General features: G+C 42.4%; 1 protein-coding gene across 2 annotated transcripts in view; it reads left to right on the top strand.

The window, feature by feature from the left end:
• Positions 1–10,999: 10,999 nt before the first annotated feature.
• ATP2A2 (ATPase sarcoplasmic/endoplasmic reticulum Ca2+ transporting 2) overlaps positions 11,000–27,411 on the top strand; it is a 55,702-nt gene continuing 39,290 nt past the window's right edge. For both annotated transcript variants that reach the window (XM_035097621.3, XM_035097620.3), the window contains exons 1-4: positions 11,000–12,002; positions 13,040–13,057; positions 13,147–13,229; positions 24,612–24,716. In XM_035097621.3, the coding sequence (XP_034953512.1) occupies positions 11,885–12,002; positions 13,040–13,057; positions 13,147–13,229; positions 24,612–24,716 (324 nt within the window). In that variant the 5' untranslated portion in view covers positions 11,000–11,884. The remainder of the gene's footprint in view (positions 12,003–13,039; positions 13,058–13,146; positions 13,230–24,611; positions 24,717–27,411) is intronic.

Genomic DNA, 27,411 nt, shown 5'->3' with positions numbered 1-27,411 from the left:
GCTCATCTCTGATAAGGAGGGTGAAATGGACTATAGAGATGAGGTGGAACAGCTGACAGAGTGGTGCAGAGTTAATAACTTGCTCATAAATACAAAGAAAACAAAGGAGCTTGTGGTAGACTTCAGAAGACAGAAGAACGATGTCCAGCCACTTTTGATTGACGGAATCTGCGTGGAGAAGGTAACAACGTTCAGATTCCTGGGCATTGAGTTACAGGAGGATCTGTCCTGGAGTGTCAACACAAGGGGGCTTGTGAAGAAGGCGCGGCAGAGACTGTACTTCTTGAGAATTCTAAGGAAAAAACATCTTCTGCAAAAGCTGCCGCTTGCCTTCTATCACTGTGCCATTGAGAGCGTGCTCACTTATGGGTTATGTGTGTGGTACGGAAGCTGTACTTCCCAGGATAGGATAGGGTTGTGTAGAATTATTAAAACAGCAGAGAGCATTATTGGCTGCTTACTCTCCACCTTAGAACAAATCTATATCACCAGGTGCCACAAGAAAGCACTAGACATATCAAGAGATCCATCGCATCCTGGTTACCGCTTCTTCGAGCTCCTGCTATTGGGAGGAAGATACAGAATAATGAAGGTGAGAACGAGCTGTCTCAAGAACAGTTTCTTCCCTAGAGCAATTTCGGCCTTAAATGGAAAGTCTGGACTTTGAAGTCATCTTATTTTTACTTGCCATTTCATATTGTATTGTTTAATTAATGTTTTGTAGTTATTTTAAATTTATGTGGAGTGCCTTATCTGACTGGATGGAGCAGCCGAGTAATTTCGTTGTTCCCGCAGGGGGGCAATGACAACTGTTGTAAAAATTTTGCAGAGCTACACGGCCCTAGAATTAAGTGGATCCTTGACCCAGGAAGAGTCCAGGTATCCTGGCAAGCAGACAAAGTTTAAGCCTCTCCTGCCCACCAAATAACAGAGACCAAACCAGGACGTGCGAAGCAAGGCACTTTTATTCTTGCTGTTGCAACAGGGTCCTTCCTCTCACACAGGAGAACAAGGAAGGAACCCCAAACAAAGATGTCTTGCCCTTAAAAAGAGATTTGAAATTGGTTTCAGCCCACCCCCCAGAAGCATCATCCATATGTCACAGAAGGGGTGTAGCCCAAGACCCCCCCTCCCTAGATTCATCATAGGTACATCATGAAAGGGGAGGTCTGGTGGCAGTAATCTGAGCACCCTGGACCCTGCCCCCTGCCCCCAGAACCTAATCAACAAAATTGAGAGATATTTACATTTCCCTGTTTCCCAGCCAAGTTAATCACACCCTTTTGTCTGGCAGTCAGGTATCAGGATGCCAGGGATTATCACTTTAATTCCTGAGACAATGAGAAGGTTCCCCCCACCCCCCTTCTTCCTTGCAGAGGAACACCTGGTCAGAGAGAGTCAAAATGGTGTCAGTCAGGCCTGTTTTCCTGTGCTGCTTCAGACATGTTTCTGTACATTCATGTACATGTTTTATGAACAATTATTATATATATATATATGACCTCAAAATTCTTATGCCTCGGGTCCTGAGGTTGGTTTACCCCCCTGCAAAAGAGGCAAGGGCGCGCTGGGCTCCCCTTCCTCAGTGAACCCGGAGCTCAAGGCAAAACTGGGTCCCCGAAGTGGTCGCCAAACTGTTGTAAAAATTTTGCAGAGCTACACGGCCCTAGAATTAAGTGGATCCTTGACCCAGGAAGAGTCCAGGTATCCTGGCAAGCAGACAAAGTTTAAGCGTCTCCTGCCCACCAAATAACAGAGACCAAACCAGGACGTGCGAAGCAAGGCACTTTTATTTTTGCTGTTGCAACAGGGTCCTTCCTCTCACACAGGAGAACAAGGAAGGAACCCCAAACAAAGATGTCTTGCCCTTAAAAAGAGATTTGAAATTGGTTTCAGCCCACCCCCCAGAAGCATCATCCATATGTCACAGAAGGGGTGTAGCCCAAGACCCCCCCTCCCTAGATTCATCATAGGTACATCATGAAAGGGGAGGTCTGGTGGCAGTAATCTGAGCACCCTGGACCCTGCCCCCTGCCCCCAGAACCTAATCAACAAAATTGAGAGATATTTACATTTCCCTGTTTCCCAGCCAAGTTAATCACACCCTTTTGTCTGGCAGTCAGGTATCAGGATGCCAGGGATTATCACTTTAATTCCTGAGACAATGAGAAGGTTCCCCCCACCCCCCTTCTTCCTTGCAGAGGAACACCTGGTCAGAGAGAGTCAAAATGGTGTCAGTCAGGCCTGTTTTCCTGTGCTGCTTCAGACATGTTTCTGTACATTCATGTACATGTTTTATGAACAATTATTATATATATATATATGACCTCAAAATTCTTATAACACAATATATACAGTATTATCTTATCTTATCTTATATGAGAAGTTTTCCCTTACTGGGTTTGTATAACTATTCCAATCACCTAAAATGTTTTTCTTAAAATAAAAAAGTAGTTCAAAGCTTTAAGCTTCTTAAATAGAGCTTGACATATTCCCATGATATCAAAGAGCAAGATGCCTACAAAAATACCCAACTGTAGTTACTATATTTAAACTGTTTTATTCTATCAGAGAAATGCAGCTTTACCATCTTCTAATTTTTATGCAATTGCAGGCAATGGTTATACGCTGCCAGATGGCAACCCAGGTCTACAGCTTTCTAATTTAGAGGGAGTGGCCTAGCCTCCCAGTCAATCTTCCAGACCCAGACTAGTGTCAGTGGTTGGCTTAGCACACACACACACATACTGGCACAAGCCTCCTCCACTGATGGCAGCCCTCTTGAACATGCTGCTGGACAGCGGTGGCCATCTTACTGCTCCTGTTTTGCTACCATAGCCTACTTACCTACCTGTGAGATGGGATTCACAGGCTCATGGAAGATAAGGCTATCAATGGCTATTAGTCATGGCGGCTATGTACTAAGGCAGCCTGCCGCTGAATACCAGTTGTTGGAGAACTACAGTGAGTGAGAGCTCTTGCGCTCCTGTTCTACTTATGGGCTTCCCATCGGCACCTAGCTGGCCAGCAGAATAACAGAATGTTGGACTGCATGAGCCTCTGGTCTGATCCAGTAGGGCTCTTCTGACGTCCTTATGTTCCCTGGGCAATTTCAGCAACTCTTGCTGCTCCATCCACTCTTCATTATCTGTCACTTTCTGCTTTTGTCCCACTGCGGAGAATGGGCCCAGAGGGGAGGGGCAGGTTTCAGTTAGGATAGCTCAGTCATTAAAGCAAGAGACTCTTAATCTCAGGGTTGTGGGTCTGAGCCCACGTTGGGCAAAAGATGCCTGCATTGCACAGAATTGGACGAGATTATCCTCGTGGTCCCTTCCAACTCTACAATTTTATGATTCTATGAATGAGCAGGTGGCAGCAGCAAGGAAGGGCATCAACAGCTACCATCTATTTTCTTCCCATGGACCTAATCCCCACCATGGAATGGCAATGGTAACAGTAAAGAACAGCTGCCACTATTCCACACAGTAGTTTCACCACCGAGGCAGGACTTTGGAGTACATGTTCAGTGCCCCATGCAGCAAAATGTGCAGGAGGACCCCCAAACCCAACAGGGCTGCTGCCTTATAATATTTGGAAATGAAGTAGTAGTACACATTCCATTGGCATCTAAAGAGCCTCCCATAAGACCAATAAGTCCAGAGTCCTAAATTACCTAACTTACCAAGGAGAAGGTGGGAAAGTGGGTGGGTGGCAGCTGCTGTGAGTGGGCCCAATGTTACTCAGGTACATGGGAGCCCACAAAAACAAACAAAACCAGGAGCTGGTCATGGATTCCTCCAACAACAGCTTTCTGCTCTCCTTCACTTGATGAGATAGCACCAAATCCTACTTGTCACAGCAACCAGTATAGGAGACCTGTTTGCGTGCATGTGGCCTAAAATGTATGAGGAATAGATTAGTTTCCTCTACCACCATTTCACCATCTATGTTTTACTCAATAGGAAAGCTAAAATAGTTTCCCGCTTACATTCTTTCAGTGCTGAGTTATAGGATAAGTGGGAAGTTCGTTTCTGTGAGCAGTTATGACAACAGCAACAAACGCTGAGAGTCACAGTGGTCTGGTCATATAGTGTCTGAATTGAACTCCGCAGCTGCTTAAGAACTGTAGCTCAAATTGGATTAAAACATAATGGAACTACTGTACCTGGTTTCAACCTGGATGGCAGTGGACACTTAAGTATATCTGTATATCCATCTGCACGCATACACCAGTCTTGGCTATTGTCTGATGGAGAGAAGGTTGAATATTGTCTACATCTATATGGATGGGGCCCAGACCTGAAATAGAAAGGGCATTGCAGGTCAGCATTTGGATGAACTGGCTGAACTGCATGGGGATTTTGAATGGCACCCTCCTGTGCTTTGCTTAACTCCAGCCAAAGCCATTAAACACTGGCCTGACATTTGAGCATCAAAGAGAACTCCATTGTCACACATATTAAGGACAGCCACCAGCATAACTAACAAATCTGCCACCTTACATAATGTGGGGTGGGTGCATGATGATTTTAAGCAGATGGCCTTCTTGAGACCAAATCCCATTTATGTTTTCATTCTTTTTTTTTTTTTAAAAAAATGCTTTATCCACTAACACATTATGGCAATGAAGATGGAAGCCCTGATTCATTCTGTACCTACAAATTCTCCAGTACTTCAGTGCTGGGGCCTGAAACAAGCCACACTCGGAACTGAAATGGCTTCCTCCTAATGCCAGATGATTGCAACTCTTTGCTAGTGAAATACCCACCATGATGATGGGCAGGATGTACGCAGAGTGAAAGCTTCTGCATTGCAAAGACCGGAGTGGGAGTGGAGGATGTTCTCTGTCCTAAATACCAAAATCAATCTGTATCAGGACCTGCGCAGACCCTGAACCAAACCAGACTTTCTCCACAAAGGAGAAGCAGAACCCTACTTGGAGCCCCAGCATGGAACCCTGGAAATAACTGAATTATTCCCCTCTTGAGGAGGCTGCAATAATGTGGGACCAAATGTTTCCTTGTGAGCTAAAACCCCAGACTGTTTAGAAGACTGAAGCCTCCCTGTCCTCAGTCCTGCTTGGGAAGAGGAGGTAAGTACTAGTGCATGCTCTGGATCAGAGCCCCATGGAGATGCCAGAAGAGGCAAAGCCAAGTCTACTGTAAAACCACCAGTTACTGATTGCAAATTGTTGGTGCAACAGCTGTGAGAGGGAGGTCCCCTGCCCAGCCTTCCAGGTCCTGTTGGACAGCTCCCTGGCTGCTCCAACTCCTGTCCCAAAACTTCCTCCTTTGGCACCACTCAGGTTTGGAGGAAATGGAAAATTACACCCCATGGCAACCTTCACCAATCCAATGCTCTCCAGATGTTTCGGACTACAAACTCCCATGATCCTCAGGTAGCACTGATGGGAGTTGTAATCCAATATATATCCTGTCAGAGAGGGTTGGGTCATCTAGTGTCAGAGCGGAGAACAATGTTACCCTCATTCACCTCATGCACAGCTTTTTCTCCATAGGAGAAGATAACAAGCAATTAACTTACAAAGGACAAAGCAATTGAATCATTTCCCGTCCATTATGAATAAAGAATGCTTCTGTCTGACTCCCTATCCTCTTTCATAGGTCCCATATTGAATCTGTGTTTAGGTCATCCTATGACAGAATGTTGGGGTCTGGTTCTAATACAGATAGATGAAGAAGGAATATAAGGTCAATAGACTAGAATAGTATAATCCATAGTGGAAGGTATTTGTGTGTGTATTTTAGTACTCAGGGCTGATTAATATTCTGTCCAGTGAGCTATATTTTGTTGTTGTTGTTGTTGTTGTTGTTGTTGTTGTTGTTGTTGTTTATTACACATATAAATTTCTTATTCCAATGGTGAATTTAAATAGGCTGTGTCAACATCAAAATGGTTGACCTTTAAACTTCTTTGTGCTGCATAGACTAACAGCATTCACATCGTTTCACTCCTAGCTGTGGGAGAGTATACAGCCGTGTTGAATCTTAGTATGAGAGTTGCTTAGTTATAAAGCTAGTTTGCTGTTAATTCTTGGGTAGTTTAATGTGGGAGTTATGTGGGAGTTTGTGGGAGGTTTGGAATGGTTTGGAGGTTGGAATGTGGGTAGATAAAGTTGCTAAGAGAGAAAGCATTTATCTTTAGTTTAAAGTCTCTTTAGAGTCAGTTTGTTTTTCAGTTAAAGAAACCCAATCGTTTGCATTTTCATCTGCATACTTTTACAAGTGTGCAGCTAGTAAGGGGTTTCATATAAGGGAGATAATTCCCTACACTCTTGGTTGTGCTTTCTTAGCCAGGTCGACTTCTGACTGTGTATACTCTGCGTGAAGCGTACTTCAAAGGGCCACTGGAAACTGGGATATATGATTTAGATTAAGCAGGTTTCAATACCCAGTTTTCTCCAATATTATTCTTATTATATTTCCCCCCCCCCAAAAAAAGTTAAAGGCCAAAAGCCTGTATGAAAAGAAACATTTTTGCCTAGCACCTAAAAGTAACGTATTTAGTAGTAATGGAAAGGAGAATTTGAATTATGGTGCTGGAGGAGACTCTTGAGAGTCCCATGGACTGCAAGAAGATCAAACCTATCCATTCTTAAGGAAATCAGCCCTGAGTGCTCACTGGAAGGACAGATCGTGAAGCTGAGGCTCCAATACTTTGGCCACCTCATGAGAAGAGAAGAATCCTTGGAAAAGACCTTGATGTTGGGAAAGATGGAGGGCACTAGGAGAAGAGGACGACAGAGGACGAGATGGTTGGACAGTGTTCTCGAAGCTACCAACATGAGTTTGACCAAACTGCGGGAGGCAGTGCAAGACAGGAGTGCCTGGCGTGCTATGGTCCATGGGGTCACGAAGAGTCGGACACGACTAAACGACTAAACAACAACAACAACAACAACTGTTAGCCAATATATTGTGTTTTCATGGGAGATATTGCGTGTGTGTGTGTCTGCATTTATTCAATTTCTTCCCCTCCTTCATATATACAGTGCCATTAACATTTGCAAAATAAGAGAAGCGGAAAAACCCTTGCACTATAGGTCTTTCTCACAAACTATATTTATATTGCGAGGGAGATTAAAAAGGGGGGAGAGAAAGGATAAGTGACGTTTCATACAGAGAATAGGTGAGAACAGCATAGCTCTGAAGGTGAGCAAATTGAGTTAAATTTTAGACATAATTTTGGATCAGGATGAGAATTATGAGATTAGGCCAAAGGTTTAATGAAATAGGTAAATCTCTAAAGTAGGAGACTTGTGGGGTCTGGATACAGTTACCATGAAGCAGGAACAATCTGCACATGCTCAGTGTAACTCATTGCCTTATTATCACTTCACATGACCTGGATGCTGAGCTTTCAGGTATCCTGATTCAAAGCCTTCATAATCTCTATTAAAATATTCAGGATTACTTTAGAGGTGAAAGGATATCTTGCAGCATGAGTGACGGCCAACTTCATCAGATTAATGAACAGGGATTTTATGCCATTAAGGCCAACAGGATTTCACTGAGAATTAATTTGACCTCTTGCCATGCTGCCTTTTTGCCAAGGTCCCACTCTGCATTCACACTGCAATTTCAGCTCCTCAGGAGCAGATAATTTGTATGTGTTGGTCTCCCTTTTACTTACATTTTTCTGTAGCTTGCTCCAGCTCAAAAATTAATCTGCCTGAAGCTTTCATGCTTCCACAGTTTACAATCAGCTTTGATGCCTTCTCACAGACAGGCCAAAATAACTTGCTTCCCAGTGAAGAGAGATAAATTGGTCAAGAAAACACCATGTGTTTCCAAACTATTATCCCTTCAGGAGAGCCTGATGCCCTCATCTAAATTCCACAGAGGTACCGTAAACAGGTGCAGGGAGCATAGCTGCCAAGTTTTCCCTTTTCTCACGAGGAAGCCTATTCAGCATAAGGGAAAATCCCTGTAAAAAAGGGATAACTTGGCAGCTATGGCAGGGAGGAATATTTAAATGTTGTTTTTAAGGGACAGAATTAAAGTCTTTTTGTAGACTTGTCCACACTTTGATTGCATCTGCATAGATAGTCCATTCTTCTTTCAAGGTTCCAGGTCCTTTCTGGCAAGAGAAGTACTAATTTTAACTCCTAACTGGCAAAATATGTGACCCATCATGCCCTTCTCAGACAAGCTTTTATCACTGGATGATAAATATTGCCCAAAATATAGGGAAGCATTTTGTACTAATAAGCAGTTTTTCAGAAGGAGCAGAATTTCCTGTTCTAGTACTGCCTTGGTGTGCATACTTTTGCTGGTTAAAAAACATTAAGGGGCAGAAAGAAGGGGCTGATGCGTATTCTCCAACATTTGATGAATGCCAACACTTGTTTTATATTAAGATAGCCTATCATGTAGTGCCTTCCAGATGTTGTTAGACTCCAACTCTCATTAGTCCATGGCCAATGGTCAGCGATAAACAGGAGCGGTAGTCCAACAACATCTGGAGGACACTATTGGCACCAAGTTTTATAGTATGTATCAATACTCAGTTTTGGGAAAGACAGAGCTAATCTTCCTCCCACATTGTAACCTGATATCCCAAATATAATTTGCTAAAATAATAATAATCTACAGTATTTGGACATTCCTACAGTTCATAATCTACAGTTCATTTGGACACTTAAGATATCGTAACCAAATTTTGTATGATGGTTTCCGAGATCAAGTTTTTGTCTATTTTTGGATACAATTAGATGCATTTTGAATCAAGATGGTGGACTGAACCTTTCAAAATTGCACTTTCTTTCTTAGCTTCTCAGAGTCCTAAGCAATGCCAGGTACAAGGCAACTACTGTATGTAGTAGTAAAAAAATAATGGTGCCACCTGCTTGAGGCTGAGGCATGGTCCTCTTGTGTGTTCCAACACTACTTACTGAAGACCGATGATCTTAAACAGCATAATGCACAGTTGAAATGCCTGGGAGTTTGACCTTAAATAGATCAAATCAAAGCACTTTCAGCTCAGGCACTCTGGAATCTGTTTTATAACAAGTCAGAATCCAGTCCTGTCTACTATCAGCTAACAGCTAGGCAGCAGGGGAAGGACTGCCTATCTTGGAAGACCAAGAAACACTGGAAAGGGCCATTTGGTGGTGACGCTGTATGATCTCCCTTTGAAGATCCACTGGGCCTCTTCTGTGTCAGTTGCATTTTTTTCTTTCACAGAGCCTTCAATTTTGTATTCCATCCTTCCTCTCTCCTCCCCCCACCAAATGATCCCCCCACCCATTTTTTATTGTTTTTTTAAATTAAAGATTTTCTTGATTTACAAAGATATATGCAATGTCTCTCGTAACATTTTGTACAAATCAGTTTCATTTGTTGAGACATTGGGAAGAAAGGGGGAAAGAGGTAGATGGGGGAGAGATGGGTGGGGGTTGGGTTGGGTGAGAATGCTTCTATTTTACTTAATATATGTGGGGTTTTTTGTCAGCGTCGCTTGTGCAGGTTCATTCCTGTTCGCTTGTGTTCCTTTGATGGTGAGAGATGTTGGGGTTGGCCTAGGGCCCTAGGCCCCAGGGTATGGTTGTTCATTTGTGGCTGGCTGTGGTGGTCTTTGTTTCGTGTGTGAGTGTGGTGGGTGGGTGTTTTGGGTCAGGTTAGCCATATTGATTTGTATGCTGTTGGTGGGTTTTTGTCATTGTCTTGTTGGGCTATATATGTGATAAAAGGGAGCCATACTGGGGTGAAGTCGTCTTCTTCTATTTGTCCCTGTGTCAGTTTCCCGCCAAATGATTTTGATCCGCTTTTAATCTGCTGTTTTTTTAATTTGCTTTTATCTGTGGTCCTTTCAAATATGTAGTTTGCTGTAGTTTATACGACTGCTTATATGTTCCTTGCCTCAACTGCTTTTAATCCTGTCAACGGTTTTTCAGGTCCTCTTGTCTCTGAGTTTTATTGGCTAACTCAGAAGATAAGCCATTTTTGGCTTACAACACCCAGACATAAAAGGGTGGGGTTGGGGGGAATAAGAACAATTAATCAAATCAACAATAGCGACAGTACTTCAGGCAAGATTTCGTGAGGTGAACATGCCAAGGAGTGTGAAAAGCATGTTGTATATTAAAAAGTGCTGTTAAGAATTTTTTTTTGGGGGGGGGGGCGCATAGTAGCTGTGTGGAAACGCCAGAAAAACGACGCCCTCTCAATAACAATGCCTTTTGAGAGGTAGAACGCGTGTGCGCGTTTTAACATGTTCTCTCACACATATGTTAACGTGTTTAAAAGATTCAGGTAGCTCCAGGTGTTTAAAAGGTCAGCTCCGCGTGTTCGGTGCTTGTGAAGGCCGGCCACGCGGCCCCTTGACCTGACAGGACCCGAAGGAGGATGGCCGAGGCCAACGGCCGCCCAGCGTCGCCTCAGGGAGGCCAACCGGCAGCTCGGCTCCCCTCCCCCAACTCTGCTGGAAAGAGGAAGACGCTCGAGAGACTTTCCTCGGATCCTTTTCAAACCGGTTTACATTGCTTTGGTTTCGACGCCCGCCCGCCTACTCCCATCTCCCAGCGAGGCAATTCCCGGAGGTGAATGGAACCAAGCGTCAGCGCGCGCCGCAAAATCAACCCGCGGGGGGGGGGTTTAAAATTATTATTCGTTTTGTAGACACCAGTAACTCCCTCCTCCCCGCCCTTCCCTCCCTCGCGCCTCTTCCCGGCTTCTGGTGAAATCGCAGCAGCAGCAGCACAAGGGCCGAGCAGCAGGATACGGGTTTTCGCGGTGACGTCACGACGAGTGGGCGGGGTCTCTTCCCCTCCCCCCCTTCCTTCGCTGTTCTCTCTCGGCCAATGAGCGTTGTCCACATGCCGCGGCCGCAAGAGGGGCAGCCGCGAGTTGGCTCGGATAAATTCTATTAGAGCAGCGGCGGCCGGCTCAGCCAGCTCTGGGGAGGGGAGCCGGGACGAGGGGAGGGCAGGAAGCGGGGGAAAGGGACACCCAAAAAGCCCCGTCGCCACCACCGCCACACACAAAAAGGGGGGCAGGAAGCCGGAGAGCCGACCGAGGCCTGCGCTGCACTGCCTAGCGGAGACGGCCGAGCCGGGGGAAGCGGGGAAGAGCGCGCCGAGGAGCCACCGGTGCTGCCCCTTCAGAGGCGGGTGGGGCGATTCTCTTTGCCCCCAACCCTGAGGGCGCTCGCAGCCCAGCGAACCCGGAGGGAGGCGAGGCTCCAGGGGCCAGTTACTGACTGCATCTCTGACGGCGAAATCAGGGGAGGAATTCTTTAAAAGGGGGGTGTCTCATTATATAACCCCCCAAAAACCCAGTTTGGGTAGCAGCACCCTCTTCCTATTTTTGGCACCCCCTTCACAAAACACCCCTCGAGTTGGACCCGTCACCCTGAGGGAAGGCGGAGAGGGTTGGGTGAGGCACCCTTGCCAGTAAAAGAAAAAAAGGGGGGTTGTCTTTTTGAGTTGGGGTGGGAGGAGGGGAAAGGGGGGTTGGCGTTTATTGCCCCCCTCACACTGGTGGTAGCTGCGTGTCGTCCCTCCCCGCGAAAGATTTCTCCCAAAGGGGGTGCGCGCGCCTTGATTTACTGGTTGGCTTCGCCTTGCTAGAAAGCGACAGGCGCCCCTCTGGATCTCGTGTCTTAGATGGTGACAAATCCGGGGAGGAGTGGGGATCCGTAGGGGAAGGGTGGGTGGCGGGCGAGGAAAGGAGTAGAGAGGGAGGCTAGGGGTGAGTGAGGGTAGGCTCCTCTTCTTCTTTTATTTGCTGCTGCTGCTGCTGCTGCTGCTCCCACTGCCCGCTTCTGCTGCGAAGAAGGAAGAGGAAGAGAGGCAGCGAAGGGAGGCGAGGGAAACACGAGCGAGGCACCATTTGCTGCTGCTGCTGATCCGCCGGCCTCAGCCATGGAGAACGCGCACACGAAGACCGTGGAGGAAGTTCTGGCTTATTTCAGTGTCAACGAGAGCACCGGGCTCAGCTTGGAGCAGGTCAAGAAGCTCAAGGAGAGATGGGGCGCCAACGGTAGGTCGGAGCAGCAACCCGCCTCGTCGCTAGAGGGGAGATGCTGCTGGGATTGCCCTCCGCATTTCTTTTTATCACAATTCTCCTCTTCCCTCGGCCCCTTCTCAAGGCCTAAATGTGTGGCTAGCCACACAGGACACATCCGCAACGCGCACCCCCTCCCCCCTGAAAAACCGGCATCTGCTTCAGGAACCGGAATAAAAGGAAAGGGAGAGAGAAGATGGCTGACTCTCGATCCACCTCGTGGGTTTCCTTCACTGCCCCAGGCTTCTGGGGCTGTTCCAGTGTACAAGCTGTCCGCCCGCTTCCCTTTCACCTTTAACGAGGCCAGAGTTGCTTCTGTTTTACATGGAATACGTTTTATCTATTTTTTCCTTCCCCTTCTCCCGTTCTTAGCATCTTATCCTATTGCTGATTTGACCTTTGTTTCTTTTGTTCTTTTCCTTCCGGCTTGGTTCCTCATTCCTGTTAAATGCTCTTGGTTTAAAAAGAGGATTCTGAAGGGGGGGGGCAAGAAGGCACACTGCTTTCAGTGTGTTGCAAAACCGGCTTTCGAATAGGAAATTGTATGACAGGGCCAGAGGTGAGGGAGCTACCCTTGAAAAGTGAATAAGTGCATTTTCTTTCCTCGCTTTGTGAAAAAATGAAGGTTGAGAAAAAAATTACCGGTAAATCTGTTTGTCTGAGGCTTAGAGAGCAGTGTGGGTTTAAATACCTTTGACCCTGTGTGTGAAGCTCCATTAGAAGTTACCGTTGGCAGCAGTGATGACTTGGCTGAATTTGTAACCTCACTAGCTTGATGCTTAAGGTAAAATGCTGGCAGCATGAGGCCTGCTCTCTGTCTCAGTGAAAGAAGGCACCTTAGCCATTACATAGTTTGTGCCTTTGATATTAAGTTAAACATTCTAAAAAAACCTTTAATGCTACTTAATGCAGCGGAGGCTTCAAGTATGGATCCCATTATACTATTTTATAATAATACCTTGTTTTTTCTTTCTTCCTTGGACATGCTTTCTGGAAATCTTTATCTCTTAAAGAGCTACCAGCTGAAGAAGGTAAGCAAGTTTGTGAGGCATTTCATATTTCTACATGACATTAATCAGTGTATATTTGACAACTTATGTCTACATTTTTTTCTTTGCAGGAAAAACTTTACTTGAGCTTGTGATCGAACAGTTTGAAGATTTATTAGTTAGAATTTTGTTGTTGGCAGCCTGTATATCATTTGTAAGTATCTTATATCTTTGATTTCATATTTGTCTGACCTGCCATGTATATAAACCTGCCATGCAGTTTTCTCAAAAGTTCTTAAACTGAGAAGTGCAAGATCAATACATTTTAATTTTTCTTAAGTTTTAGTCTTGGGACTGAGTATCTTGTTTTCTACCAGAAAAAGTGTTTTTTTCTCTGGATTTTAGTGCAGTTACTTTTACTTCAATCCTAACCATACGTTCTCAGAACAAGTTTCATTTTGCTGGAATACTGCAGTGCAAAGTTGTGTTTTAATATGGTGCCAGGATTGCATACCAGTTAAACCAGATACGCACTAACATTTTTGATACATAGTATCCATGGGATTGATTATACTTCTTTATTTGAAGTAGGATATCCCAGTTCTTGCCTGTTAACCTTGGCCCCAGTAAGAAGGTGAACGAGTATTCTTTGTGTGGTTGATTGTTATGAAACTAACTGAGACTGCTGGAAATCTTTTTTTGGATGCAATGCAAACTGTAAATAGAATTTGCATGGGGGAATATTCCAGTTGCCTTCCCTTGCTGATAATAGCAAGGTGACAGTTGTTGCTCTTGACAGTGACAAGAATGATGACAGCAGTGATGGCACCATTGTTGACCAAATTTGGTAACTGACCTTTGGGAAGCCTCTTGCTTTACATGCAGAATTGGTAGGATGGGACTATGAAACCGGTTCTGGATATTTTTACTTCTTCCTTTTAAAAAAGCTGTTGAATAGACTTAACATTGCCTGATGCCAGCTCTGTGTTTTCGGAGGACCATTTAGACATGCAGCAAAGATCAAAACAGAGGGTGATCATGGTTCACACGTTCTGACATGCTGAAAAGGAAGGGGTAAACCAGGCATCCCCAAACTGCGACCCTCCAGATGTTTTGGCCTACAACTCCCATGATCCCTAGCTAAAAGGAACAGTGGTCAGGGATGATGGGAATTGTAGTCCAAAACATCTGGAGGGCCGAAGTTTGGGGGTGCCTGGCGTAAACTATGTAAAAGCATTACATGTGGAGATGATACTTAAACAGGATGGCATGGTGCAAAAGGTGTTGTTCTCTTTAGCTTTGGGGAGACTTTAGCTCTAAAATGCTTGGTAGAATTGGGCATGTTGTGCCAGTCTAAACTATGGACAGGGTTGGTGTGAGGATGATAAAGATAAAGAATGTACAGCACTTTGTAGCCTGAAAGGTAGGTTAGAGAAGGCTGGGGTTTGTAGTTGTGTGCACACCAACCTGTGCTTTCATTATATATGGCAACTCTATAGAGTTCCCCTTTAACTGCAGCTTTTTGTGACATAGTAGCACTTCTGGAGAGCCACATTACTTCCAGGAACAGCTTTTCAGGGATCACAAGGTGAGAAGATGGGTGTTTAAAATGGGTTATATGTGGAACTTCCAAGATGGCGCTCCCCAATTGTGGATTTATTTGGCAGTTTTCAAATTTAAATCTTTGGGGCCTTTTTAGAAGCTATAAGAGTAGAGAACAGTAAATGGTGCAGAGCTTTCTTGAATGTTTGCAAAATAATTGTGGCAGTAGGAAATATGATCCGGGAAAAACGGGTAAGAGGAGGGTTACCCCTTGTACTAATATGTAGCATAGTATGTTGCTGATCTTGAGCCAGTGAGGGTTTCAGATATCTTGACACTGGCATGTGCTTTCAAAGAAGATGGTCTTCAGTTCTGGTACTTAAAGTATGCATCATTGTAGTTAGTCAAAGCTTGGCACTGATTTTTCTTGTGGAGACGATTGGCTTAGTCATTCTGGGTTTTTTCTTACAAAAGTTAACTATGTATGATTATGCCACTTTAAAATGAGTGAACATTTTATGTAAAGGAAATTGTGAGTATGAGATGAGACCAACCCATTTTGGGGTTCACTAGAGGGTATGTTAGTAAATGTGGATCATGTGCCCATTCAAAATACATTTGCAGTTTTAAAATAGCATTATTGGTTATAAATGTGAGCAGATAATTGCAAGTTTTTGAAAAACTAATTTGTAGTTTGTTTCACTGCATAAAAAACACTTATTAAAAAGCAGGGTTGAACTGAATTTGAGTGACAGTCTGTTATTTGTGTTTATGATTTGATTAGAAATGCTCAAGAATTATGCATTCTGAAAGCAGACAATTTGTGAACACTATGTCTGAAAAGCTGTGCACGTTAACAACATGAGATGACATGCCTTAACTTACCATGCATAGAATTCCCTACAGTTATTATAGCGTGGGTTAGGTTTTCCTGGAAGATTCTTTCCTTAAACAATTTCCAGGAAGCAAACCAGTGAATTTATTTCTCCAGAGTATATTCTAGTATTTTGAAACTGAATCTGGGGAATGCTAATTGCAGAGTTAAAACTATCAGAAAAATGTGAATAATTTTGCTCTCCATGCAGTCTTATTTAACTGAATTATTACAAGTTATTGCTATACAGTGGAACCTCGTGTTACGTACAGCCCTCCTTACGAGTGCTTCAGGTTACAAGCTCCGCTAACCCAGAAGTTGATGCCCCTTGTTCTGGACTTTGCCCCGGGATGCAAACGGAAGTCGAGCAGCGCAGCAGTGAAAACACGCCTCATGTTAAGAACGGTTTCAGGTTACAAACGGACCTCCGGAACGAATTAAGTTCATAACCGGAGGTACCACTGTAATCTTGAGGTTTAATTTTATGCTGATTTCAGTAATGCAGGCCTGTATAGAGTATAGATCAAAGATACTTGTGTTAGTTTACTCACTATTGGCTTTTTTTTTTAAAGAAGACTAATCCTTGAATAGTTGCTGTTGGACAATTTCTTTGGTTAAGGTTGCATATGGATGTTGAAATCCAATCCTAGCAGAAGCTTTTGAGGTTGGCTTTAAATTTGCTAAGTGTCCATAGGTCCAAAGCTGACAATATTCTAGCCTATAGGCTTATTGACATCACACATTAAACCATAGTTTGAAGAATAAATTGTTTCTGTGTGAATAAGCTAGTGTGCTGGTGCATGCTGCTAAAACGTTCATGCTGTGTTCCTCTTCTCTGCCACAGGGAACCAAGTAAGAGTCTGGCTTGTTGTGATATCTGAAACCTGGCTCATGGTTTGATTTTCCCCAAACAAACCATGATCAGTATTCTAAAAATAAACCTTGGTTACTACTTGTGGCTTGTTTCTCTCCAAACAATGAACCTGGTTTTAGACGTCATGACAAGCCAGGCTTGTTTCCTGGCAGTGTAGCAGGAACTGGAGAGGAGTGGAGCAAGAACTTTGAATACACCAGCACACTGCATGTTCACATTAAACTTTTTTAAAAGTATGGTATAGTGTAACATCTGTCATGTCTGCCAATTGGTTTAAAGGTAAAGGTAAAGGGACCCCTGACTATTAGGTCCAGTCACGGACGACTCTGGGGTTGTGCCGCTCATCTCGCTTTACTGGCCAAGAGAGCTTCCAGGTCATGTGGCCAGCATGACTAAGGCACTTTTGGCGAACCAGATCAGCGCATGGAAATGCCATTTACCATTCCGCCGGAGCGGTACCTATTTATCTACTTGCACTTTGACGTGCTTTCGAACTACTAGGTGGGCAGGAGCTGGGACCAAGCAACGGGAGCTCACCCCGTCGTGGGGATTCGAACTGCCGACCTTCTGATCGGCAAGCCCTAGGCTCAGTGGTTTAGCCCACAGCATCCCTGGTTGAAGTGTACAATATAGAAAAAAGTGTATTGCACTCAGAGACCTGAAAAAGATGCTTCCTCATTTATTTCCTTGAATTTCTGATGCAATGTGGAATCTTAATGTTGGAACAAAGCATTTAAAGAGCCCTAATAGTGAAGTGCTCTTGAATAAACCCCTTCCCTCCAGAATAATGGGAGAACTGAGCTCCTGAGGAGCTGTGATTATTAATTTACAAAGAGGCCAGACAGTGCTTAAAAGGACAACTGTGAAGTGTATGTTAGGGAAAAACCTGGGCCTATAAATTTTGCATGCAGTTAAGAAACCTCTGGGGGAAATAAGACAGTGTCTTTTATCTGTTTTACTGCAAAACAAGCATTTTACTTAAATACATCCTTCCTCAATCTTGGTTCCACAGATGGTAGACTACAGCTCCCATCATTCCCAACCAGCATAGCCAATGGTCAGGGATGATGCAGTTTGGTCCAACAACATCAGAGGAAACAAGGTGGTGGAAGGTTACTTTAATGTGCAGAAAATTATGTATTGTGTGTCATTCTGGATGATTGTATTTTGTTTCCGTATTCATGTGTTCAGGCCCATAAGTCTATAAAAATAATAAGAATATGCAGCTTCCCCTTTCTCTGCTTATGAGTGCTTGCTACATGTTCGTCTTGAACAGTCTTGTTGATGATTTAAAACTCAGAACACCTAAAGTTTGTATGCATGGTGCTTTGCTTGTAAAGGACAGAATGCGAGAACCACTACCCTATAGATTAGGAAAAGTAGTACATGCATGCAAGAGAAGAAGAATATTGTGACCCTGGATATGCAATAGGGATTCCTGCAAATGAAATTATAAATATTGGACTCTGTGGCAGGAACCTGGTTCATTTTTATGAACCAGTGTGGTTGGTGCTGGAGTAGAACTGGTTTGAATCCCTCCTTAGCCGTGAAGCTTACTATGTCATCTTGGGGCACACTGTTATCCCACCTCAAAGGGTGATTGTGAGGATACTTGGGTGGAATTGTGAGGATACTTGGGTGGATTGTGAGATACTTGGGTGGAATAGTGGAATAAAAGCAATACAATATTCTTTGCCCTATGAAAGTATGGTGCCATATTGCCCTGATCAGTGGCCCCCCCTTGTCTAATTTTGACGGGCTGTAGCTCTTGAATGCCTTATTTCATAGCTGTGCCACCTAAGATCTTCTCACTACAGGTTGTGTGATTTCTGGAGGTAAAGGATGTGCTCTATCACTGAATTATGCTCCATTGTCAAGGGAGGGCCTTTCTCTAGCAACAGTTCCTACCATATTAGCCTTGATTCTTTAATGCAGTTTGGGAGATGTGACATTACTTATTTTCCTGAACAAAAATGGCTTGCTGTGCTTCTAGTAGTGACCATGAAAATTGGCATGGGCAATTTAGTACACACAGTTATCATCCTGGTGCTGGAGAATAACAGATGCAACATAGATAAGGTTAAGTTATTGGAACATGAAGGATCATCTTACTCACTTGTATACAATAACACAATCCTTCATAGTAACCATTCATACACAGTGTTCTAGCTTTGGCATTATCTAACTTCTGAGAATTGGCCTATGTATCTGATGTTGCCTCTTATAGAGTAGGGTACTTGTAGCCTAAATTACATAGCCGTCAAACCAATAACCTCTTTTTTGATAACTCCAGTAACTACAAATAAAATTCTTCAAAATTCTACTTGAAGAGAGATGCTAGCAGATGTGATCTATGCTTATGTGTGATATGCCAAATAGTGGAGATAAGAAAATATATGCATTTAGAAAGGAAGGTGGCTTTATCATTCCTTTTTTGAAATTTGGCAACCTTTAAACAATGAGTATTTTTTCAAGTATTTGATATGCTGTAAAGCAGGTATCTTCAACCTTTTCAGACACAGCACCCACTTTTAACCCAAACATGCATTTTGGGACCAATTTCTTAATCTTTCACCATAATAATTGTGTGGTGGTAGTGCTCCTTTTACGGCCTACCTTGGATCAGACTGTGACTGACTAGTGGATCCTGACTCACCATTTGAAGACCAGTGCTGTAAAGAATAATATGTAATGTATTAAGAAGCACTGCAGTAAAAAATTATAAAAGAGGGGTGTTAAAGATTTTACTTGCTTAGTGTAGAAGAGGGGATGCAGATCATTTTATGTGGCCTTGAAAGCTGGCTTGAGTTACCGGTACTCATTTCTCTACTCCAGGCAAATTAAGGGAATGATCCAACATGTTGTCTTTTAATTAAAATGGTGAGAAAAGTATTGGTATGTAAATGTGCTGCCTGCATTCTGTTAAAAATGGACATTTTCCCCTCAAATTTGTTTTCAGGAGGCATCTGGAAGTCACATAATCATCTTATTAATTTATCCACTGCCTTTTTGACCATGTGTTTGTTTGACAGACTTGTAACATAAATAAGCAATTTACCAGACAAGTTTTTTAATGCTTGTACAATACCTAATCCTATTGTGCATCTAGCAGAATGGGCACAGTTATCAACTAAATACATCTCTGGTCCCAAGACTGCTTAGAAAATTATCTTTCTCTGGTAGTATTTGGCTACTTAACCATGAGTAGCATTGGATTAATTAAACAAAATACGTAATTGGAAGTACTGTAGACTTTTAAAGAACTCACTTATCTTAAGAATGTGTAGCTTTCGTGAGGTGTATTCAGTAGGTCTCATATATTTCCCCTGTCCAGGATGTCTTAATTTATGTCTTTGAGAATTCCTGGAGAACAGGCGAAGTCCCAGCAGACTGGAGGAGGGCAAATATTGTCCCTATTTTCAAAAAGGGGGAAAGGGAGGACCCAAACAATTACTGCCCAGTCAGCCTGACAACAATACCAGGAAAGATTCTAGAGCAGATCATTAAGCAAACGGTCTGTGAGCACCTAGAAAGTCAGCATGGGTTTCTGAAAAATAGGTCATGTCAGACTAATTTAATCTCATTTTTTTAACAGAATTACAAGCCTGGTAGATGAAGGGAATGCTGTGGTTATAGCAACGCCATTGACAAGGTGCCCCATGATATTCTTGTAAAGAAGCTGGTAAAATGTGGGCTAGACAATGCTACCAGTCAGTGGATTTGTAACTGGCTGACTGACCGTACCCAAAGGGTGCTTGCTCATCAATGGCTCCTCTTCATCCTGGAGAGAAGTGACTAGTGGGGTACCACAGGGTTCTGTCTTGGGCCCAGTCTTATTCAACATCTTTATAAACGACTTGGATGATGGGCTTGAGGGCATCCTGAGCAAGTTTGCAGATGACACCAAATTGGGAGGGGTGGCTAATACCCCAGAGGACAGGATCACACTTCAAAATGACCTTAACAGATTAGACAACTGGGCCAAAGCAAACAAGATGAATTTTAACAGGGAGAAATGTAAAGTACAGTACTACACTTGGGCAAAAAAAATGAAAGGCACAAATACAGGATGGGTGACACCTGGCTCGAGAGCAGTACATGTGAAAAGGATCTACCGGTAGGAGTCTTGGTAGACCACAAACTTGACATGAGTCAACAGTGTGATGCAGCAGTTAAAAAAGCCACTGCAATTCTGGGCTGCATCAATAGGAGTATAGCATCTAGATCAAGGGAAGTAATAGTACCACTGTATTCTGCTCTGGTCAGACCTCACCTGGAGTACTGCGTCCAGTTCTGGGCACCACAGTTCAAGAAGGATACTGACAAGCTGGAACGTGTCCAGAGGAGGGCAACCAAAATGGTCAAACGCCTGGAAACGATGCCTTATGAGGAATGGCTTAGGAGCTGGGTATGTTTAGCCTGGAGAAGAGAAGGTTAAGGGGTGATATGATAGCCATGTTCAAATATATTAAAGGATGCCATGTAGAGGAGGGAGAAAGGTTGTTTTCTGCTGCTCCAGAGAAGCGGACACGGAGCAATGGATTCAAACTACAAGAAAGAAGATTCCACCTAAACATTAGGGAGAACTTCCTGACAGTAAGAGCTGTTCGACAGTGGAATTTGCTACCAAGGAGTGTGGTGGAGTCTCCTTCTTTGGAGGTCTTTAAGCAGAGGCTTGAGAGCCATATGTCAGGAATGCTTTGATGGTGTTTCCTGCTTGGTAGGGGGTTGGACTGGATGGCCCTTGTGGTCTCTTCCAACTCTATGATTCTATGATACACTCGATTGAGTCTCACATGGTTGAATACACACAAAATGCCCTGCACATAGAAAGCAGGTTGTTCGGGAGTAGGATTTTAGGATAGTATGTTGGTTTTTTTGTATGTGTGCAAGAGTGTTTCAGGGGTGGGTAGGTTCTGTCATGTGATCTCTTCTCTTTCAACCTGAAACAATCCAAGCTTGCTGCTGTTTGTGAGAGCAAGCGGTCATTAAAAATGTGTGTTAAGAGTCTTTTGTGGTATGGAAATGTCATACGCCATTGTATGATGTCTGCTATGTAGTTCAGAAGTTAAAAGGTAACAAACATGATGTCTAGAGACATTAAACATTTGATACCAATCTGCATGTACATTTTCAGGACTTGCAAATTCATATTGGGCAAAAGACTCCTCCATTGCGGAAGGTTTGACTAGTTGACCCTTGTGGTCCCTTCCAACTATGATTCTAGGATCTCGGAGACTCTTGACTACCTATAGCTTACTATTACATGCCAATCCCTAGTGGTGTACCTATTTGCTTTAGGTCTCATAATCTTTTGTAAGCAGCACTGGTATTTTAAACATTTTTGGAAGGTTTATGAAACAGCACATATTACTACAACTCAAAGAATCACTTCTAAAAGTCTTAGAAATATAAAGCTGCAATCCTATATCTGTGTATCTGGAAGTAAACCCATTGAGCTTGGTTAGAACTTCAGAGCAAGAGTCACAATATACAGGTAATAATGATAATCTAATCAAGATCCCTCTAGCCATAGCTGCCAAGTTATCACTTTTTTTAAGGGATTTTCCATTATGCTGAATAGGCTTCCTCGCGAGAAAAGGGAAAACTTGGCAGCTATGCCTCTAGCAGTTCATAGGACTGCTTTGTGGTATAATCCCCCCCCCAAATATGTTACAAGAAATATCAAGACAATTATATGTATTTACTAATGATTTATTTCAGTGTGTATATTTTGATTGGTTTGCTTGCTTGTGGGGATCTTGTGATGGTGCAAAACAAATACTGTCTAAATAATTAAAATATGCTAAATTTTGTATTTTGCTATAATGCCTGTAAATGTTGACGTTTGGCTTAAAAATGCAGTACATGAGTGACTAGTTTATAATGTGTGAATGTAGATAAGAGGAAAGGTAGATGGCAGCTACAGTGGATCTTTACATAGAATTCTGCAGTTTCAACTTTTTCATGTTAATTGTACTAACTTCTCACAAAGGAAATTGTTCATTATAAGCTTGGCATAGCTCATTGTTAAAGATTGCATCCTCTTTGGAAGAGAAAAGTGAGATGTAAGATGTGGTTTTGGTAACTGGTGCTTTATATCTAGCAAGGCGTCTAAAATCAGCATGGCTGCTATTGATGAAATGAAACATTTGACAATTTGAGCATTTATTTTACACAGTATCGGTAGATTTCTAGACTTCATAATTCCTTAAGAAAAAGCTGCTGTGTATGGAAAACTTCAGCAAATGCTTATAGGAGGTTAGGATGGGATATATTTAATTGGAACTGTTCTCACTCCTTTCTTGTGGCCGTGAAGTCAGTTGTTTGTGTTGTTATCTTCTAGTTCAGGGGTCAGCAAACATTTTCAGCAGGGGGCTGGTCCACTGTCCCTCAGACCTTGTGGGGGGCCGGACTATTTTTTTTGGGGGGGTGAATAAATTCCTATGCCCCACAAATAACCCAGAGATGCATTTTAAATAAAAGGACACATTCTACTCATGTAAAAACACGCTGATTCCTGGACCGTCCCCAGGCCGGATTTAGAAGGTGATTGGGCCGGATCTGGCCCCCGGGCCTTAGTTTGCCTACCCATGTTTTAGTTCCTCCTCCAATTGATGCCTCTCTGGTGCCCATTGTCTGTGCTGGGTATTGTAGAGAAAGGTGGATCGAAAGATAATCAGTTTATCACGAGCCAGAAATTAAAGACCAGCATGAAACATGCAGATATGTATACTGTAATACATTTCTTGTGCCTAAGTGGGAGGTAATGTGCCTTAAAAATCTGAATGAATAATATTTTCTTGATTTTCTTATTTTATCTTTTTGTAAACCACTTTGAGAGTATTTTTACAACCAAGTAGTGTATAAATTTTATGAAGTGAATTAATAGTCTTAGATATGGATCAGTATGAAACATTTATTGTTTTTATTTTATGTCATATTGAGCATGATGGACTTTTAAAAAATTGGCTGTCTTACTGGTGCTCTTATTGCAGAGGCATTTTAATCTATTGTTTTAGTACTAAGATCCTGAATACTTCAGTCACATCATAGCTGTATAACTGGAGCTCCATCAAGTGGCTAATGATAAGTTGTAGCAACAGCCATTTAAAAAAGCCAAGATTAAATTTAGGAGTGAAATCTAGATTCTGCGTTCCAACCCAACGGTTGTGTTGGAGATGGTTTCTGAAAGTGGCCTGGGATGATTTCTGAGGCAGCACAAGAAACACTTTGTGGAAAACTAGGGCGAAGGGGCTCAGAAACCTTCTGATAAAGGCATTTATCTACCTAAGATCAAGTTTCATTTTTAAAAATCTGTCATGGATTTTTATAATATCCAGTAGTTATGGGAGCACCATGTAGATACAATCAAGGAACTGCATGTATTCAAGATTTTGTCTCCTGATTTTATTTTTTAAGACTAACCTCTAACATTGCCATGTAAGCTACCCAAGAGAAAAAATACATTATTAAAATTTTATTTTATATATGTGTGTGTCAGTGTCAGGGGGCTCTCAGAGGGTCCGCGGGAGGAGGGGGATGCCAAATCAGGTTACAGGGATCCCCGGCCCCTCCTCTCCAGTAGTACCTCTTCCAGCCAAGGTAGCAAGTCGTCCAATGAGAAGGAAGGGGAAACGGTCAGCCAGGAGGGAAGAGGGTCAGCGATGCTAGCAAGGAGCCCTTGCACCACCTTCACCAGGAGTGGTCAGAAAGGGAGATGTTACTTCCGGCGCCCTATTTGCGCAGAGGGATTAAGCGCAAAGAGGGTAGGTGGAGAATGGGGGTGTCCAAGTTCTTCTGTTCGGCTCGTAACAGGAAGGGGCCACTCCCGGATTCTGCAAGTGACTGAGATGGACATGTTTTCGTAGCTCTGCACTGTAAATAGTCTGCACAATAAAACTGTTAAAAGACAGTTTGGAGGCTGGCGTCGTTGCTCGTGAGCAACCACCACACTATCCTGACAATATGTTTTCCTCACTCAAATTTATTTAGGCATTGTGAACAAAGCTAAACTTTGTACTGTAATTTGTTTTGAAAATTCTAGCCTCCTAATGTGCAATGTACTTTCAAATTCAAGTCATTTGGGAAGGTGAAGATGGAATTATTTTTTGTAAAATGGAATTTGCTTTTAGCTTCTAATGTGTCGCTTAAGTGACTCTTCTTTTTAACTGGTGCAATAAATCTTAGGGTATATCTAATTACCAATGACTAACATATAGCTAAAATTAAGACAACTATTATAGAAAATACAGTATATAATAATTCAATATGTAAAATGACCTGTTCTTCAATCTCTCTTGTAGGTGTTGGCCTGGTTTGAAGAAGGTGAAGAAACAATCACAGCCTTTGTAGAGCCTTTTGTAATCTTACTCATATTGGTAGCCAATGCAATTGTGGGTGTGTGGCAGGTGAGTGAATATTTTGTAATGTTTGAAGATTGGAAAACTTCATAAACATTGTTCCAATAGGCTGCAACTTGTACAGACTAATTTTAAACTAATTTTAAGTAAATTTGCTATATATTTTATAGATTAGCCTGAAAGTAGATGCAAGTTGTGAAATAGTGGAAATAGTTCAGCATTTCAGATTTAGTTATTTGAGAGATCCTCTACATTGTAGAAGTACCGCAGGATCCTAAGAGCCATGCAACTAATTAAGTGAACCCAAGGAAACTTAGGGCTTGTATTGCTTAAGCAGCAGCCCTCCATATTGTGTAGCAAGTGTCTTTTGAAATCAGGAAGTTACAGGATGGATCTGCTGTATTAGAAATTAAATTTTGAGAGTTTGGGAAGAATGCTGAACTTTAGGTCATTTTATTTTTTATTTAATTTAGTTTTAATTAAGGTTTTTTGTGTTACAAAGAAGAAAACGGATAAACAGGTACATCTATTGTCTCCATTTAGGTCATTTATAAGAATTGAGTATTTGGGGGGATGAGGTGACACTGAAATCTGATTTGCATATTTAAATTAAAATTTGAATTGCTTCTGCATGGTGTGTTTATGGTAGTGTTTATGGTAGTTCTAACTTGCATGCATGGGCTGACATGCCATTAAGGTTAGGAAAACCCAATTTGCCCTGAACTGCTTCCTCAGTATGATTTTATTGTCTTTTATATAATTATATGACATGTGAATTGGTGTTTTGTGTATTTGAGAATGTATGTGTTTATAGTAACAGGCAGTGTTAGAAGCGAAAGCTATTCGCCATATGGCGCCTTAAACCTGGGTTGCGGCTGCACTAACAGAATATTTAAGCCCTTTTTTTACAAGATAACAAAGCTGAAAATGAATTGTGTATATTGTCAGCTCCAGTGAAAATACTATGTTAATTTTTCATATGGTCAGGTTCTCATCAGAAGACTACAAAAAACTGCCATACTTCTCCTGCCTACCCCACAGATACTCTTATGTGGGTCCTTTCTTCAGTCTTCAGAGAGTAGCTGGAAATGGGAAGGCAGAGAAAGGTCCCCCTTTCCTTCCACTCTGCTTTCAAGCTCTAGATTCTCCCTAAACCCCCGTTCCTTCATATTACATATATCCTTCTGGCACCACCTTAACTGAAGAGAATGCAAACCGTAGCAGACCACCAGGCAGTCAGGCAGTGGCAGCAGATTTGGGCCACATTCACAGCACAGATTAGCAGATTTTCTTTTATACTTGGTTCTAACTGGAACCTTGAAAACCCTTTATTTTTTTCACCGTTTCCTTTTGCTGGCTCATCGACCAGCTTCAGTCTTAAATGCACTTTAATGTATTTATATTTGTCAAATCAAGTACAGTAGTAATAAAAATTAGCATAATTCCCCCTCATCCCACTCCTGCTCTGTCCCAATCTAAATTTTGCAGAACCCTTCCCCCTGTTGTATTTCCAATACTTTATTTTCGATCTCATTCTCTTTCTGCCCCCCTCCTACTTCCCTCTCTCACTGGAGTAACAACCTTTTTATTTTTCCCCTTTTTGGGGGGGCTTTTGAATCACCACCCTTCCCTGTTTCACCCCTCCCACCGGTGAAACAGTGATTTCTTCTTCATCCCTTCCCTGTTCCACCTCTCCCACCGGTGGAACAGTGGTTTCTTCTTCATCCTCATCTGTCTCAAAAACTATACCACAAAAATATACCCAGCCAATGTGTACTGTATTACAAATCCCCAAATGGTATATGATAGGTGATTGAAGTCTCTCTCTGCTTGGAATAAAAAATAAAAAAATTCCTTCCAGTAGCACCTTAGAGACCAACTAAGTTTGTCATAGGTATGAGCTTTCGTGTGCATGCACACTTCTTCATATACCTTCTGCTTGGAATGTACAAGGTAGTTGACTATTCTAAATAGCAGATGCTATAAGCAGTTGAATGCATGGATTTAATCTGGAGCAGAAAGTGTGAGAAGGGTGTCCCTATAGTACAGATCTTTTAATTGCTCTCACAGATTGATTGTTAAAAATAGTCACTCAGAAAATGTTCTTTTGGAATTTATCTATTTAAAGTGGTCTATCTGGGTGGCTTAATAACTACAAGTATGCTCATGTTACAATTCTGAATGGGCACTGGGAAGGGAGACAAATGTAACTTTTGCCCCACGTAACATTGTTAACAATATGAACATTCCCCCAAAGCAAATTCTTTAGTTGTTGGATTGGCAGAAAAGACACTTGATTTTCAGCACTTAGTTGCAGTGTGATCCTCAAAGCAGTTAGATAAAGTGTTTTGCAATGGAACAATATGCAAAACAATTTTTGATATCTGCTAATGTTGTATCTGGAAAAGTTACAATTTGTGGGTGTCATAGTTTTACTTCTTTCGTGGCTGATGAAATTAAAAAGAAACATATCTTCCTTGAATTATGTATTTGAGTGTGAGAAGAATGCACATAAGGTTGTGAGTGAGGGTGTTGCTTCAACAGTGCCTATTTTATACTGTACATTATCTCTTGTTTTAAGAGACTTGGGGCAAGTAGCAATTCCTGCCAACATGTATTTCTCTTCAATGTAAACTTGGAAGTTTTAAAGATTTGTTTGCACTATTGCTGTATCTGAATATACTGGCAATGTGAGTCATGGATAGGTACTTCTCATTTGACTTTCAGTGTAGATATTAGAGCT

The sequence above is a fragment of the Zootoca vivipara genome, chromosome 16, assembly GCF_965207765.1.
Source record: "Zootoca vivipara chromosome 16, rZooViv2.hap1.1, whole genome shotgun sequence".
In the NCBI taxonomy this organism is placed as follows: Eukaryota; Metazoa; Chordata; class Lepidosauria; order Squamata; family Lacertidae; genus Zootoca; species Zootoca vivipara.
Note: the sequence above shows the minus strand (reverse complement) of the source record. Positions and strands in the feature narration are given on the sequence as shown.